This window comes from Pipistrellus kuhlii, unplaced genomic scaffold (genome assembly GCF_014108245.1).
Source record: "Pipistrellus kuhlii isolate mPipKuh1 unplaced genomic scaffold, mPipKuh1.p scaffold_m20_p_3, whole genome shotgun sequence".
NCBI classification, from domain to species: Eukaryota; Metazoa; Chordata; class Mammalia; order Chiroptera; family Vespertilionidae; genus Pipistrellus; species Pipistrellus kuhlii.
In genome coordinates this window covers 120,734,032-120,751,907 of record NW_023425529.1, presented here as the reverse complement: position 1 = coordinate 120,751,907, position 17,876 = coordinate 120,734,032, and the positions used below count along the sequence as shown (strand labels likewise).

General features: G+C 36.6%; 1 protein-coding gene across 9 annotated transcripts in view; it reads right to left on the bottom strand.

Annotated features, from left to right (window-relative positions):
* The window catches only part of TDRD3 (tudor domain containing 3), a 148,897-nt gene that overhangs the window by 76,020 nt on the left and 55,001 nt on the right, over positions 1-17,876 (bottom strand). For 8 of the 9 annotated variants that reach the window (XR_006742949.1, XR_006742948.1, XM_036456094.2 and 5 more), the window contains exons 2-3: positions 14,449-14,533; positions 8,691-8,756 (exon numbers count right to left, since the gene is read on the bottom strand). Coding sequence is in view for 6 of the 9 variants with exons in the window: in XM_036456094.2 (XP_036311987.1) it covers positions 8,691-8,756; positions 14,449-14,533 (151 nt within the window). In the remaining 3 variants the exon portion in view is untranslated. Of the gene's footprint in view, positions 1-8,690; positions 8,757-14,448; positions 14,534-17,876 lie in introns of those variants that run through there. The other variant, XM_036456102.1, reaches the window with a different exon arrangement.

Here is a 17,876-nt window from a genome sequence, read left to right as displayed (position 1 = left end):
TTATTTTACCTAGTTCTAGCCATTAATGCTTACAAAATGTACAAGTGGCTTTAAAAGATACTATCAAAGAAACACAAATTGAAGATAATGCCAATGACTCATATACAGGATAGGAAGCAGACTGTTTTTGCTGATCTCCTACCTCTAGTTGACCATGAGAACAAAATGCTTGGGAATGCTAGGGTGTGTTAGTTTGAAAGTCAAAAAAAGCTAAAATCCAAATTCACAACAATCATTTCTTAGTATGGCAAAACGAAGAATTAGAACACATAAATAGGCAAAAAAAAAAAAGGTATGTGTTCTAGCTCTCACATAGGCTGAGGTTTCACAGGTACTCACTTCACTACGCATACTATAGGTTTGGCCCTGGCCAGTGTGGTTCATCGTCCCCTACACCAAAATGTGGTGGATTTGATTCCCGGTCAGGGCACATACAAGAGGCAAGCAATCAGTGTTTCTCTCTCACATCAATGTTTCTCTCTCTCTCTTTCTGTCTCTCTCTCTTTCTCTCTCTCTCTGTCTCTCTCTTTCTCTCCCCACCTCCTCAATAAAAACATGTCCTCAGGTGAAGATTACAAAAAATAAATATATATATTTGTCTATTTTAGATATTACATTCAACTAATTACATAATGTTTTGAAATTAAGACATTGGGCAGTTCAAAAAAATGTGAGAAGAATTAGAGAACAAGTCTACAGCCTATATGGTAAGAAAAACACTCAAAATCAAATGATGTGCTGGTAAAATAGTTCTGGGATGGAAAGCTGAGGGAAGAAACCCTAATTTGTAGTATTTTCCCATTTCCATGGCTGATTTCAACTACCAACTAGATATTACTGAACTCTAAATTGGGAAGAGCTGCTGAAGATCAGCATCTAGAAGTAAAAAGGTGGGTCCAGCAGAGTGCAAACCTCCAGCTCTACACCCTGTATCATGGATCTCACTAGCCCTGGATGCTCACCCTGGAAGCTCCATCCTAGCTGCAGCTTATGCTACTAGCAGAGAGGATTCCCCACAGTTCCGGCTTGTTCATGTGACTAGCCCAGGTCCAGCACAGGCACATCTGACTAGCAGAACTGAGTTATAGATATGTATGGCAAAGGAGGCTGGGAAAGTATCTGACATTTTCTTCTTTATCACCCAGGCTCTGAAAATGGGAAATTACCCTCAAAAACAGGAAGAGAATTCAGGTTCTAGGAATTATTCCTAAGTGTCCACTATGCTCATCTTCTGTGCATTGTTATCAATCAAGAAGATTTTGCCAAGCTCTATTTTCTATAGTTTGCACAATGAATTGCTGGTTTCGGTTTTGTATTTTCCAAATAGAATACCACATATGGCATGTCTTTGGATGTGTGTGTGTGTACATACATACAGTGGCCCTGGAACCATGGCTACACAGGTTCACCTATATGCATGTTTTTTTCAATAAATACTGCAAATGTATTTTATCTTTCTTATGATTTTCTTAATAACATTTTCTTTTCTCTAGCTTACTTTGTTATAAGAATACAGTATATAATACATCTAGCTTATATAACATGTTAATTGACTGTTTATGTTATCAGCAAGGCTTATGGTCAACAGTAGGCTACTAGATCAGAATTTGGGGAGTCAAAATTGCTATATGCAGAATTTTTAATTGTGCAGGGGGATGTTGACTCCCCTAACCCTCACACTGTTCAAAGATCAACTGTATACCTATATACACATACATACCCTCCTACCTAAGATTTTAAATAGCCCTCAAATGGGGATCTGCCCACTATTACCTCTTTGAGAATTACATCAGCAAATCCAGTCTAGCAAGAAAAGCAACCTCCCCTACTTCACCAAGATGACAGCTGCCGCTTTACTACATGTAGTTGTGATGCTGCAGCTGGTCCACTATATTGACTGCTGGTTTCTCAACTCATATTAGACTATGTGCTCCAATAGGCAGAGCTGTCCTGTTATCTCTGCATCCTTTGGACTTAGCCTAAATATATTTTCAAAAACTGCTCAATAAAGTATTCCCTTGTGTTTTTAACTATAATTTATCAGCACTTAACAGATATGCCAAAAAGTGTGGTGGGATCTTTTGTAAGTTATTTACTTTTAGGACTATAATGTTAATGTGAGGAGTCATTTGTGTATCTTAATGAGAAACTAGAGCAGAGGGTAAAATACTTTGCCAGAGGTCACTCAGCTAGTAAGAGGCAAAATTAGAATTCAAATTCTGTCTCACACTGAAGTCCATTGTCTTTCTATTACACATCTTAAAACTATGCTAATTTTTTGTACATGCTAAAAGCAGATATAACTATAAAGAGCAATGGGAACATTAATTGTTAAAAATTAATTCTTCTCAGAAAAGGTCAAGAAAATTAGAAGAGAAGTGGCACTGGAGCTGGCTGAAGAATCCGCAGCAGACCGCCTGGCACTGAGGGCAGACTTTCCATTCCCAGGGCAATTATTAAGGTGCTGCAGCAACAGAAGCCTGGCTCTAGGAAGCTGCAGTTCCTTTGTCTCTAAAGTGAAAGGGTGGCAGTGATGATTTCATCTTCAGTGCTGTTCTGAAGAGATAATTCATATAAATTACTTAACATGGGGGCTGGCACAGAGTGGGCTCTCTATGAAGAGAAGTGTTTACTGAAACCCAGGGTTCTCCCAGATAAGTTAGGAGCTTGTGCCAGAAATGGGCAAGAGGAAAACAGGGATACTGAAAGGAAAGGCTTTGGGAAAGTAGTCCCAAATCTCGATCTCAGATTTTTTTTAAGTGATATTCATATACAGCAAGGAAAAAAGAAGGAAAAAATTAATAAACAGCGATGAAAGAAATTTCTGAATCATGAATATGGTGATATATTTATCAAAAGATCTAAAAGTCTCTACATCTTAGGTAATTTTAAAACAGGATACCAGGTATGTGTGGTAATTTAGAAATAAACAAATTATGGCTAGGTTTTCCCAAACTTGAAATACCCTGTAAAAAGCATCAATTTATACATCAAAATAATATCTCAGCACATAGTTTCTTTTCTCAGTCATTCAGAGTACTTACAGCCAATAAAATACAAGGAAAACACTATGGGGCTCCCAGTGAACTCCTATTGTGTCCTTTGCTTATTTCCACATCCCTATCCTTTACCTTTTTAGCTTTTTGTTCTCTAGGAAGATTTTTTTTTTTTTTAAGTATGATGAAAAGTTTGTTTTCAATTATCAGAAGGGTATCTATCTGATATATAGAGTTTTGTGCAATTATCTGAAAGTCCACAGAACTCCTACTAGTAATTACCAATAGATACTTGTAAATAAAGCATAGTAATATCAGGCTTTCAGTAATCTGCTATTCCTAAAAAGCACATGTTTAATTTTAATAACTCACTAAAAGGACCACTGGTAAATTGTATTATTTACCACAGAATACACAAATATGTGAAATAATGCCATTTGATTTAAATTAAAACAAATTTTTCAATTATATTTATTTTTAAAAACATCTAATTTTGGGATTGTGGCCTGAGGCCAGCACACAGGTGAAGGGCAGAGCAGGGATGGGAGGGGAAAAAATCTAATTTTTAGACTGAGGGTATGAATTTTAAGACAGTAGTGCCATCTTGTGTTTAAAGTTGGTACTGCCAAAGCTTTGAGAGGGTAATGTCCAGAGGTCTTTAATCACAGTTTCACATTTAAAAAGGGATATACACCTGTCAGTCCTAGAACTTACATGAGTAAAATAAACACAAAATTGAAAGCTTTTCCTGTTAGGGCTCCTCAGTGATCCATAAGGTCACATAGCTAGAATGGGTAACAAAGTATTTTTACATTAACTTATATTTTATTATTGATTTCTGCACCTTGCTTCGAAGATTAAAACTCTAAAAGTAACTACACCAAAATACTAATTCTAGAGAAGAATATGAAAAATATTGAACAGTTTAAAATGAATTCTAGTTTTATTTCTTTTGTGTCATAATTTTTCCCCATGATGCTTAACTAACAAGTTACTTTGTTCCAGGACCTTATAGTATCTAAGAAATGCAAATCCACCCCTGAAAAACTCAGAAAAGATGCTTCCCCACCACACACCCCTCCACTCTCACCATCTTCATGCCTAAACACCAAGCACACACTGCCTGTGGGGAAATCTCTCTGGCTTGGAAGCCTAGAGAAAGTGTCATCTTTCCACTCTGGCCACTTTTTAAATTTTTCTGAAAACTTTGCATCAAGGTTGTGGAGAACATATAGAAACTGCAAAATAATATTAAGAAGTGAGTGAGAGGAAAGAGGAAAGAGAAAAGAACCTGAGCAAAACTATCCTATATAATAAAGAGGTAATATGCAAATTGACCATCACTCCAACAAACAAGGTGGCTACTCCCATGTGGTCAAAGATGGCCACCCCATGTGGACACAAGATGGCCGCCACAAATGGCTGGCAGTGGAGGGCAGTTATGGGCAATCAGGCCAGCAGGGAAGGGCAGTTGGGAGGGACCAGGCCTGCAGGGGACAGCAGTTGGGGAGAACAGGCCAGCAGGGGAGGACAGTTGGGGGGGAGGGGAGGGGGCCAGGACTGCAAGGGAGGGCAATTGGGAGGGACCAGGTCAGCAAGGGAGGGCAGTTGGGGTGGGGGGGGGAGGAGGCAGGCCTGCAGGAGAAGGCAGTTGGGGGAACCAGGCCAGCAGGGGAGGGCAGTTAGGGGCAATCAGGCTGGCAGGGCGCAATTAGGCAGTGATCAGGTTGGCAGGGGAGTGGTTAGGGGGTGATTAGGCTGGCAGGCAGAATCAGTTAGGGGCAATCAGGCAGGCAGGCAGATGAGCAGTTGGGAGCCAGCAGTCCTGGATTGTGAGAGGCCTGTTATTGGGCCTAAACAGACAGCTGAACAACCCTCCAGGGGTCCCAGATTGGAGTGGGTGCAGGCTGGGCTGAGGGACATACACACCCCCTGCATGAATTTCGTGCACCAGGCCTCTAGTATTAATAATAAAGTTACTTGATCTTTTTGCTATGCTATTGGGTCGGCAACTAAGTAATTGCGGGTTTTATACACATATGGCTTCAGTTGAATTTTTAGGTTTGCAGACGTAGTACAAATGTAAAACACATTTTGTTATTTGATAGTTGGCTATTCAGCTGTTAATCAGTAAAAAAAGTTTTTTGATCTGTTTTGTAGTTTTCGTTTGGCGTTCGTTGAAAAATGGAAAATCAAAAGGAACATTTTAGTCATATTTTGCTTTTTTATTTCCGCAAAGGGAAAAACGCATCACAAGCTCATAAAAAGTTATGTGCTGTTTATGGTGACGAAGCCTTAAAAGAACGGCAGTGTCAAAATTGGTTTGCCAAATTTCGTTCTGGTGATTTTTCACTCAAAGATGAAAAACGCTCTGGTCGTCCAGTTGAAGTTGATGACGCCCTAATCAAAGCAATAATCAATTCGGACTGTCACAGTACAACACGTGAGATTGCAGAGAAGCTTCATGTATCACATACATGCATTGAAAATCACTTAAAACAACTTGGCTATGTTCAAAAACTCGATACATGGGTTCCTCATGAACTGAAAGAATCACAGTTAACACAACGCATTAGCAGCTGCGATTTGCTAAAGAAACGTAATGAAAATGAGCCATTTTTAAAACGACTGATAACTGGTGATGAAAAATGGGTTGTTTACAACAATATCAACCGGAAAAGATCGTGGAGCAGGCCAGGTGAACCAACTCAAACAACATCAAAAGCTGATATTCATCAAAAGAAGGTTTTGTTATCAGTTTGGTGGGATTACAAAGGAATTGTCTACTTTGAACTCTTACCACCCAACCGAACGATCAATTCTGATGTCTACATTGAACAACTAACGAAATTAAACAATGCAGTTGAAGAAAAGCGGCCCGAATTGACAAATCGAAAAGGTGTTGTATTCCATCATGACAATGCAAGGCCACACACATCTTTGGTCACTCGGCAAAAATTAATGGAGCTTGGTTGGGATGTTTTGCCACATCCACCATATAGTCCTGACCTTGCACCATCTGATTACTTTTTGTTTCGATCTTTACAAAACTCCTTGAATGGTAAAAATTTCAATAATGATGATGTCAAATCGTACCTGATTCAGTTTTTTGCTAATAAAAACCAGAAGTTTTTTGAACGTGGGATTATGATGCTGCCTGAAAGATGGCAAAAGGTCATTGATCAAAATGGGCAATACATTACAGAATAAAGTTATTTAGTTCCATGAAAAAATCCTTTGATTTTAAAAATCCGCAATTACTTAGTTGCCTTTCTCCCAAATTAGTCAGTGGTAACAGCAGTTATTAAGACCAATTTCAAACTCGAGGTGACATGCCCTTCTGAAGGCCTCAGGTTTGCCTTGGAACAGGAGAGATGTAAATTAAATGTGTCTAGGATTAACTGTTTTCCCCTATCCACAGACCTACAATCTTTTTTTCTTTTGTAAAATACGTGTTTATTGATTTCAGAGAGACAAAGGAGAGGGAGAGAAAATTAGAAACATCAATGATGAGAGAGAATCATTGATCAGCTGCCTTCTACATGCCCTTTACTGGGGATCGAGCCGGCAACCTGGGCACATGCCCTCACCAGGAATCAAACCATGACCTCCAGGGTCATAGGACAACTCTTAACCACTGAGCCTTGGGCCCTACAATCTTTCTTACCTCATTACAGATCTATCAGCTTTCCATTCTTCCTTTCCTCTTAAATTTCTAAATGCTGAAAATTGTATTATCTAAGTTGTATTAATTATATTAAAAACAACACATACCATTTGAGCATTTATTTTTGGCCACTCAGGAGAGGATGTTTGGAGATTCCTCTCTATACTCCTTTTATTTTCCTCCAAGGAGAATTACTCTCGGCCCTGGAGATTATCCAGCACACTGCACTGACCCTGAGGCCTAACAAACTTCCAATGGAGTTGGCAGACACATGCTGAGGCCCTTTCTGGAAGGGAGCACATAGACTAATGGAGGTAGCTCCTATGACATTCTCTTTTTGTCTCTCGCTTCTTAAGTATTTGTTCTTAAATATTTGGGTAAATGTTCTCCAGTCATCACCTTTTCCTTTGTTTTTCTCTCCCCTAAAAATGGTATTATCAGCTCAGCTGGAATGGCTCAGTGATTAAGCATCAACCTATGAACCACGAGGTCAGGATTAAATTCCTGATCAGGGCACATGCTTGGATTGCAGGCTCGATCCCAAGTGTGGAGCATGCAGGAGGCAGCCAATCAATGAGGAAAGAGGGCTGTGAGATAGTAAAGGGTTAAAAGGGCCAAATATATGGAAACAGAAGATGATTTTACTTAGGGTAGCAGGCACACAATACAATATACAGATGAAATCTATATGATCTTATTAACCAAGCCTGGTGCACAAAATTCGTGCACGGGCAGGGTCCCTAGGCCTAGCCAGCAATCAGGGTCAATTAGGGCTTTCCATCTTTGGCTGGAGCCTCCCTTCGTCCCATGCTGCCCTGGTGGTCAGCGCATGTCATAGCGAGCAATCAAACTGGGGGTGGGGTAGAGGTGGGGTTAGGAGTGGGCTGGCAGTCTGTATTTTAGCTGAGCTTCTGGGTGATCCTGGTGTACAATGAAGTCTGAGAACTACTCACACAACCAAAAAGTAAATGTAAGAAACTAGAGAAGACCCTGAGAACAATGAAGTCGAACTCCCAAGGTGACACTCTGCATATTAGCCTTTTATATATATAGATAAGATCACTTAAAACTTATATGATCGTATTAACCAATATTTACTTCAATATATTTAATTAAAAATAAGAAATTTGGCCCAGAAAAAAATAAGTAAATACCATCTATTGCATAACTGAACTGGTATTTAGAAATGTGACAAATATGTTGTTATACAATAAGTCTTTCAAATTACCTAAAATTTTTAGTATCTCTGTGCAATAACTACTTTAAACATGTGAGTGTTTAAATAAGAATACATATTCAAACATAAAACATACACATTGAAAATATTTATTTAAATTAAGGATAATAATGTTCCTTAATAGTTCAAAAAGTGATCTATATCACATAGACCAATAGCATATGACCAAAAAGCACACAGAAAATTCAAGAGTGACACAATTTACATGCATTTTCAAATAAAAAGAAGAAATTAAATAGAAATGAATGGATAAGAAGTAAAACACTAATTAGTTGGTATCTAAAAACTGTATCCTCGTATTTTAAAAAGATTACTTAAAATAACTATAACACAAATATATACATTTACACATATGTAAAGTGCAAAATGATAGAAATAACCAAAGCATGGCTTTGCCAAATTACTCCTAATAGTCTCTTACATTCATATACTTTTATATTAATAAGTTGATTATATAAACATAACAGGTAACTAAAATAAAAAGGTATTAAAAGGTCCTTTTCCTAAACTCTGATAATATCTAGCAAGTCTCATATCAAATGTGCCATTGTTATAATTCTTAAAACAAAAGTTTATTTTTAATGTTTAAAAGACATCAAAAGGTTAAAAGTTTAAGTCCTAAAATTTTCCATATGCATAGGAAATCACTGTAATGATGACTCTGTGACCTGTTTGCCTCCGAAATATTTTGCAGTTGTAGTTTCTACTGATAAAACATAACTCTAGTAATTAGTGGATTTTCATAGTTATTGTAGTTAGCATAATGTAGGAAGTTAACATTTTGTTTTACCTTTTCTACCTTTCCACCGTTGATGTCACTAGGGAGGAATTTCTTGCCAATTGTTCTCAAGTCTGTCTAAAATAAAAATATTATTATTAAAATATAATTATAAAAAATAGATCTAATCTCAATCACAAATAAAAGATGAAATTAAGGTTTGTGGAGAAAATTTTAAATAAATGTCTGTTAGCTGATTATGATTTCTATACATGTAATCAATATTTTCAAATAACACAGTTCCATATATATGCTATTTAAAATGCACCAGTAGGATGAACATTAATATATAAATAGCCTTAACTCGGATCATTTCTTTAGGAGGCCAATGCCTTATCCATTAGGCGACTGGGGCTCGGGACATTTCTTTAGGTAATCTTTTAACTTACTAAATTTTCTCTATTGAATTCTAAAACTTTATTTTATATAAACTATATTATACCCATACTAAAAAACTAATGCCACAATACAAAACTAAATAAATTCATAAAAAGTGACATTCATGACAATTAAATTTGATATAACCTTAATAAGCAGATACATAAAAACACATTATTCTATAGCACCCACAACATAACAAAGCTATATAACCTAAAAATATGCCAGGGAACAATTTCACTGCAACAGCAAGGAGTTATAGAAAGACTTTCCATAGTAAGGACGTATTTAATTTGCTTTAAAAATTATAAAAACTGAAATTGGCAAATAAATAGCTAACTGTGTGAAAATGTAGAAATACATATTACTCAGCAAACCTCAAAGCAAACATAAAAAGTTATCACATTTCTGACATAAAAACAGAACTTCAACTACACAGTCTACATAAAAAGCAGAACTTTTAAGAATTTTTGTCTACTTCAGGAAGGCCTCCCCTGAAGGCCTGGTCCCTCCCAACTGCTCTTCTCTGCAGGCCTTGTCCCTCCAAACTGTCCTCCCCTGCAGGCCTGATCACCCCCAAATTCCCTCCACTGAAGGCCTGGTCCCTCCCAACTGCTCTCCCCTGCAGGCCTGGTTGCCCCTAGCTGCCCTCCCCTGCAGGCCTGGTCACCCCCAACTGCCCTGCCCTACAGGCCTGATTCCCCCAACTGGCCTCCCCTGCCCGCCTGGTCGCCCCCACTGCCTTCCTTTGCAGGTCTGGTCCCTCCCAACTGCCTTCCTCTGATGGCCTGACCACCCACAACTGTCCTCCCCTGCAGGCCATCTTGTGTCCACATGGGGGCGGTCATCTTTGACCACATGGGGGCAGCCATCTTTGTGTGTTGGAGTGATGGTCAGTTTGCATATTACCTCTTTATATAGGAGGATATGCTTATGTGGTTAGCTTAAGAAAGAAGTATATGTTATACAATCCCCACAGCTCTTTCCAGTCTTTAACTACCATGGTTCATAATTTACTTCTCAATATAATGCAGGGATCACTCCTAAACTAAATCTTACAGAATGGAACTGCCTAGCAAACTAAGCCCCAAATCCAAATATTTGTGAAACAAGGTTTTAGGCCACTCCTTTTTGCAGCCTCCACCCAATAGCAGTAAAAGAATTATAAGCCTTTCACTCTGAATATACTAAGTAACATATAGGGGGGAAAGTACTTTCTTATACCTCCTTCCCTATATTAGTATTGTTTTGAGGATTAAATCTTAATATACATGAAGCACTTGACACAATAACTTGCAAAGAATAAGCATTTAATTAATGTTAGCTATCATGTTTATTTTAGTGAATTTAAAACATTTGAGTGAATGTACATTTTATCATCTGAAAATTTATATTAAGTCAATAATACAACTAACAGTTTATAAAAGCATATGTGTTATTTTGAAGTCACTCAAAAGGCTGAAATATTTAAATATATATATACACGAGAAAAAGAATATATGATATACAAATTTTATGAAACACCATGGTTCCTCATTTCTGGTATTTGTCAATAATTATGAAGCTAAACTAAATGAGCCATCAATATAAAGTAGAAATGAGCAATAAACTAAAATTCTAAACTTCAATTCACTGAAAACTATAATTAATTAATATATCTTAGATACAGTCACAAAATTCTCTAAATCCAGTTAATTTATTCCTTTATAAAATGGGATGCCAGGCTAAAAGACAATGTATTCTAAGTTTATATAACTTTCAAAGTGCTATACATACAAAAAATTAATATTATTTCATTTTTTAGCAAAATAAAAATGACCTACCAAATCTTTCAACATCCTAAATTCCAATTCAATTTATAGTACAAAGACAATTTTATGATTCAGATATTATTATATCAGGATCACTAGGACATATAGATCCAAAAATACACTTATATAAAAATATTACGCACAAGTATTTAGCTTTTAAATACATGTTCATGTGGCATACACACAAGATCCCACTATTGAGTGAAACAGAATGCTTATTTGGCAAGCCATTTTATATAATACAGCATCTTAAAAGGAAAAAAAAAAAGTCTGCCTTTAAATGTTTACTAATACATAGTATTCAGTAATTTAAGACTGGGCTAGACTTAATTTTTTTTCTGAATAATTCAGGTATTTAAAACTAAAACTACATGTTATATTTCAATATCATTTCTTAATATTCTTATTCCCCATTCCACAAAGTAAAAAATTAAGAACCTTCTCTTTCAACATAAAACTCTGCACAGAAAAAATAGTACTTAGCAGTCCTGAGGCTCCCGTTTCACCAGGTTTCCTAGACCAGTGGTCGGCAAACTCATTAGTCAAGAGAGCGACAAACCACTGTTTTCAAGCCACATGTGGTTCTCGAGCCGCAAAGTTTGCCGACCGCCGTCTTAGACTATTTGTATAAACAAAATGATTTATGGTGAATACCTGCTTTTTGGGGGAAATTGTATGGGGGTAGAGTCTAGAAATTGTTTCATGTTAGGCAGAGAATACCTTCATGAGAAGTCTAGTAAAAGCCTTGGGGACTAGTCTCTAATGGATTTCTCTGGGTAAAAACACTGTACTATACATCTTATTGCATTGTTCATTGCTGGTTAAAGGAACCAGCTCAGAAGCTGGTTATAGCATCGTCCAAATACTCCAAGTTTGTGAGCTTGATCCTGTCAGAGCACATACAAGAAGTAACCAATGAATGAATAAATAAGTGGAACAACAAATTGATGTTTCTCCCTCTCCCCCTGTCTTCCTCTCTCTCTCTAAAATCAATTTTTTTCTACATTAAAAAAAAATAGCTCAATGTGCGCCCCACAAGAGGAAGAGAACAAAATAAAATTGTTCATGGATTATTATCACCATATGTAATAAGTTATTTCTCAATGAGTAATCAAAAGTTGGAAAAAAAAAAAAAAAAAAAAAAAAAAGCCGAAACCGGTTTGGCTCAGTGGATAGAGCATCGGCCTGCAGACTGAAATGTCCCAGGTTTGATTCCAGTCAAGGGCATGTACCTTGGTTGCGGGCAAATCCCCAGTAGGGGGTGTACAAGAGGCAGCTGATAGATGATTCTCTCTCATCGATGTTTCTAACTCTCTATCCTTCTCTCCTCCTCTGTAAAAAAATCAATAAAATACGGTACGTTTTTTTAAAAAGTTTAAAATAATTCAAAAGAACTACTGTAAATGCCTGATTTTATTTTAAAAAATAAACTTGAGAAGTACATTATTTGGGGTAGACTTGATTTTGATTAAAAGGTTTTTTTTCCTTGCCCTAGATGGTTTGGCTCAGTGGACAGAGTGTTGACCTGTGGACTGAAGGGTCCAGGGTTTGATTCTGGTCAAGGGCACATGCACAAGATATGGGCTCGATTCCCAGTAGGGGGCATGCAGGAGGCAGCCAATCAATTATTCTCTCTAATCATTAACGTTTCTCTGACTCTTCCTCTCTGAAATCAATAAAAATGTATTTTCTTAAAAAGGTGTTTTTTTCCCTGTTATTTGGTATGATAACTTAAGTAGTAGTATTTGACTACATACTAGAATTTCAGAGAAAATTACAAAGACAATAAATTCATTAAAATAATGGTCAGCCAAAACCGGTTTGGCTCAGTGGACAGAGCGTCGGCCTGCGGACTGAAAGGTTCCAGGTTCGATTCTGGTCAAGGGCATGTACCTTGGTTGCAGGCATATTCCCAGTAGGGGTTGTGCAAGAGGCAGCTGATCGATGATTCTCTCTCATCCATGTTTCTAAGTCTCTTTACCTCTCTCTTCCTCTCTGTAAAAAGTCAATAAAATATATTTTAAAATAAAATAAAATAATGGTCATTGTGGACTTCTAATGTGCACAGAACTAATACCATCTTGACCTATTTCATTTAAAGTTTCACACCAAATTATGAATAGTTCATTGCTATTTACCTAAGTATATAAATAAGAATAATACAGAAGAGCAGAAGATTATCACAAAATCTCTTTTCTGTCATCTTTAGGATTTTTTCTTAAATAAACAAAAAATAGAGTTCCCTATGTTTTTTTAAAAGTTTAATTCACTAATTTGGAAACAAGTCAAAGAAAGTTAAAATGTCTAGGGAATATTTCCATTTGTTAGTCATGGACAGCCTATACACTTCTAAAATAATGCTTACTTAAAAAATTTTTTTTTTAAATCCTCACCCAAGGATATTTTCCATTGATTTTTTTAAAGAGAGTGGAAGTGAGGAAGCAAAAGGGGGAGAGAGAGAAACAGCAACATGAGACACATCTATTAGCTGTCTTTGCTCTTGCCAGGTCTGTGGCCCAATGCTCTAACCACTGAGAAACTGGCCAGGGCTCCTAGTCTTGTTTATTAAAAACTTCCTTAGCTCAGAAACAATAAAAAGATCTCATAAGTCTTACTGGTAAAATTCAAAGAAGCTGATAAAATGAGATTTCAAAACAATTTTTATCTGCTTAAACCCAAGTTTCACTATAGAAATATAAATTTAGGTGATTTGAAAAGATTTACTATATTCAGTCATACATATTTATTTATATTTTAAATCAGTTACTGCCATTTTTGCTTTGCCATACCTATTTTACAATAATCTGATGACTATGACAGATAGTGATGTGATTCTCTTATGAATTTAATTGATATGTATAATAGGTAAATTTGATCATTATACTGTCATTGTCAAGGCAACATGAAAACTTTCATTGGGGTAACTGCAAGAATGAAAAAAAGAATAGTTGTTTACTTAAATCTATATTTAGATAATTTTTATAACTCTTCCCAAAAAAATCCAAAAACCAATTGCAATTATAGTAACTGATGTAGCTATTCAGATGGGTAGAGGGAGAAAGATTGGAAAGAAACACATATAAAAATATTAACGATAATTATAAGTAATTTTAATATTTTTATTTTATTTTGTGTTTTATGAAGTCTTCTACAATATATATTACTTTTATCAACAGAAAAAGTTATTTTGAAATAATAAACATAACTGTCAAAAAACTACAACCCAACCAGTGTTTCTATGTTAATTAAATGGTTATTTGTTTCAATGAATAAGATCAGTTTTTATTGCTATTATACAGATAATGTAAAGGTTATGAAATTCTATAACTAAACACTGGGTTTAAAAAAAAGTTTTAATTGCTTTTTTTTCCTTTTATTGGATTCCATATAAGATATTAAAAGAAAGATAATTCCAATAATTTGCCTATATGAGATTAACAAATTTAAGAAGCATTACTGTAACTAAAAATGGACAATAAAAGTAAAAGATGTATTTATTACTCCATATCGCTTATAAAATCCATTTTATTCTATGCAATATTTTCCCTGAATATTAAAAAAAGTTAATAGAGAAAACCTACATTGAGAGCAATCAAGATGATGTCATTTAGATTGACTTTATCAGGAGAACTTGTGCAAGCTTCAATGCCTTCATCTGAAAGATACCTGTAAAGATAAAAATAAATGACTTAATATTTTCTAAAAATTGAAATTAACCAAATTATTTTTTTAAGTTAGCATGCAATTTTGTTCTCTACGATGAAATGCTTCTACATTTCATAAATACTAGGAAAGGCGTCCTGGATATTCCATTTATTCAGTATGTCGGATACAACAGAGTGGATAGTGTAGATTTTCCCTCTTTTGTATCCTTGAAAGGATAGTGTGTTTATATAATTAAACATCAATATACTTAAGTAATGTATAAGCTACTCTTTACTATTATACAAATATACCGTATTTTTCGGACCATAAGATGCACCGGACCATAAGACGCACCAGTTTTTAGAGAAGAGAAATGAAGAAAAAAAGATTCTGAAACAAATAGTGTCCTAAAATATTTTATGTGCATTAAAACCCAACATCACAGTCATAAACACATGTAATCAACCCTGTAAAGTAAACAGCAGCATTTAGAACCATTTTAGAGCCTGGCAAGCACACAGAGACCACACAGAGCTGGGCAAGTAAAAAAAAACTTTTTTTTTAAAGTATATGTGTAGGCTATATTTGGACCATAAGACGCAGGGACTTTTCCCCCCCACTTCTGGGGGGAAAAAAGTGCGTCTTATGTCCAAAAAATACGGTAATATCTGATTTAAAAATTTGGTATTATGGTAAGCTCTTAGCAATTGGGATGCACTGTAAAAATAGAGCTAAAAACAACATAGTTTTAAATTAAATTCAACAGAAATTTCCTGTGCTACATTCTCACATTATCTTCTCAAGTCCACTTTCTTTGCCATAATGTTCCCAACAACCCTTCATCTACTGACTCCAAGTGGCACAAAGATAGGCAAATTAGACAATTTTACCTTGTATCTTTTACTTTCCCTGTTTCTTTTCAGTTGTTTTACTCTTTGTCTTATTGCCCTTTGTTCTTTTATCTAGTCCAAACCAACTATGCATCTGTTGCACGCAATAATTAATTCAAGATTACTGAATCTGAGGGAGGGAGATCATTTCTACTCATTCATTTATGCCCACTTTGAAATTCTTTGACAAATTCTATAACCCAGTTTTCATCTCCCCAAAAGTTCACTTATAAAAATGCCCATTAACATCTGACATATTCTGTAATCCATATCAACTCCTTTAACAAAAGGGCTAGTAAGAGCTAGCACTGCCACTGCGGGTATTTTCCCATTATAAAGATAGAGGAGTACTAGTCTGACAGCTAATTCAAGCTCAATCCTCATGACCAGCAATTCAACCCCCAACATTAGACTGATTCTAAGACATTGTAAATATAAACTGTATTTGGAGACAGCAACCAAAGGGTATATGCCTTTAGGAAACAAGAATGAATAAATTCTCTAAAGGAAAAGAGCCAAGTGTAATGAAATGTAAATTGAAGAGTGTAAAAGAACAACAGAAGATTAAAGTGGATAAGCCTATGAACAAGATCAAGGAGATAAAGCCTGGAAAGTATAGATATAAAACAAAGCTAGATTGTGTTAACAAAATTAGATATTAAGTTTAAGACCAAAGCTGTGCTAAACTACAATGATGAATGAAGGCAAGTAGTTAAGTAGATTACAGAGAGTAAAAAAATAGAAGTGTTAAGTATGTAGATGAGCCTGTAAGAAGAAATGAATGGGAGGCACTTATAATAGAACATAAGTGACCATGGAATACAAATGTTTGCAGTCAGCATAGATGGTTAAAACACTACTTTAATTCAAAATGACTAAGTTAATTTCCTTGTTATCCTGTTAGTTTTTCACTGTTCATAGCTATTGACTTTATCTGTTGTTAATCATCTTATAAATTCAGTTCTACAAATATCAATTAACTATTGGCCCCGTGCACAAAGTTGTACCCTGGGGGGGGGGAGAGGGGGTAAGGGGAGAAGGCATGTCCCTCAGCCTGGGTTTACACCCTCTTCAATATGGGACCCTTAGGTGAATGTTGGCCTTCACTAAATCCCTTGCCAGCCTGGTCACCCCATGCAGCCTGTTTGGTTATTTGTTCAGTTGTTTGAGTTGTGACGGTTGTTTAGGCTTTAATATATACACACACACACACACACACACACACACACACACACACACTAGAGGCCCGATGCATGAAGATTTGAGCAACAATGGCCTTCCTTCCTCTGGCTGTTGGTACCACCTTCGCTCTGTCTAAAGCCACCTTTCTGCTCTGGCCTGGAGCCTCCTTTCCACATTCTCATGCTGCCCAGAGGTCCAGAGCAGCTGGGGTGGCGTGGAAAGCTTGCATCCTGCCTGCCCCAGCCGCTGGGCACCTGCATATGCAAACTAACCCACCATCTTTGTTGGGTTAATTTGCAGACTCATTCCTGATTGGCTGGTGGGTATCAAGAAGATACAGTCAATTAGAATGTTATAGTCAATTCGCATGTTACTCTTTTAGTGTAGATATAGCTAGATATAGATAACTAGTGCTAATACAAGGAATATGAGCTTCTCATGAACAGAAGCCAACATCTATACAAATCAGCTTCCTAATCAACTAGTCACTTCAACACACACAAAGCACAATTAGGCAAATTCAATTAGTGAGCTCCAAATTATGTTAAAGAAGAATAAGTCTAGTTTCATAGTAAAAGATCAAGGAACTAATACTAGTAGAAATTCAAATATTGTTACAACAATAAAAATACCTTGGAAGATCCAAGATGGTGACATGGGTAAACACCTAAACTGCTGCCTTGCACAACAATTTCAAAACTACAACTAAAAAACAAAACATCTATCACCCAGAACCACAAGAAAGCTGGCTGAGTGGAAGTTCTACAACTAGAAGGAAAGAGAAAAGAGCATTCAGTGCACAAGCACTGAAAAGCTGAGGTACCACTGAAATCGGTTTGGCTCAGTGAACAGGGCGTCGGCCTGTGGGCTGAAGGGTCTTGGGTTTGATTGCGGTCAAGGGCATGTACCTTGGTTGCGGGCATATCCCCAGTGGGGAGTGTGCAGGAGGCAGCTGATTGACATTTCTCTCATCGATGTCTAACTCTCTATCCCTCTCTCTTTCTCTCTGTAAAAAAAATCAATAAAATATATATTTTTTTTAAAGAAAAGAAAAAAGAAGAAAAAAAAGAAAAGCTGAGGTACTGAGGCCCGTGCAATCCAGGCTGGCAGTGGGGATTGCTTTCTTCAACCCGAAGGGAGACAAGCTCCCGATTTCTTTGAAATCCAGTTTCTGGGGAGACATGGGGGACCCAAACTCCTATGGGAAGAAGCTGGTCAGAAAGTGAGGGTGGCTTGCTAGCAGAGCTTCGTGCAGGAATACTTGCTTGCTCCGCTGGGGCGCAGGACACGGG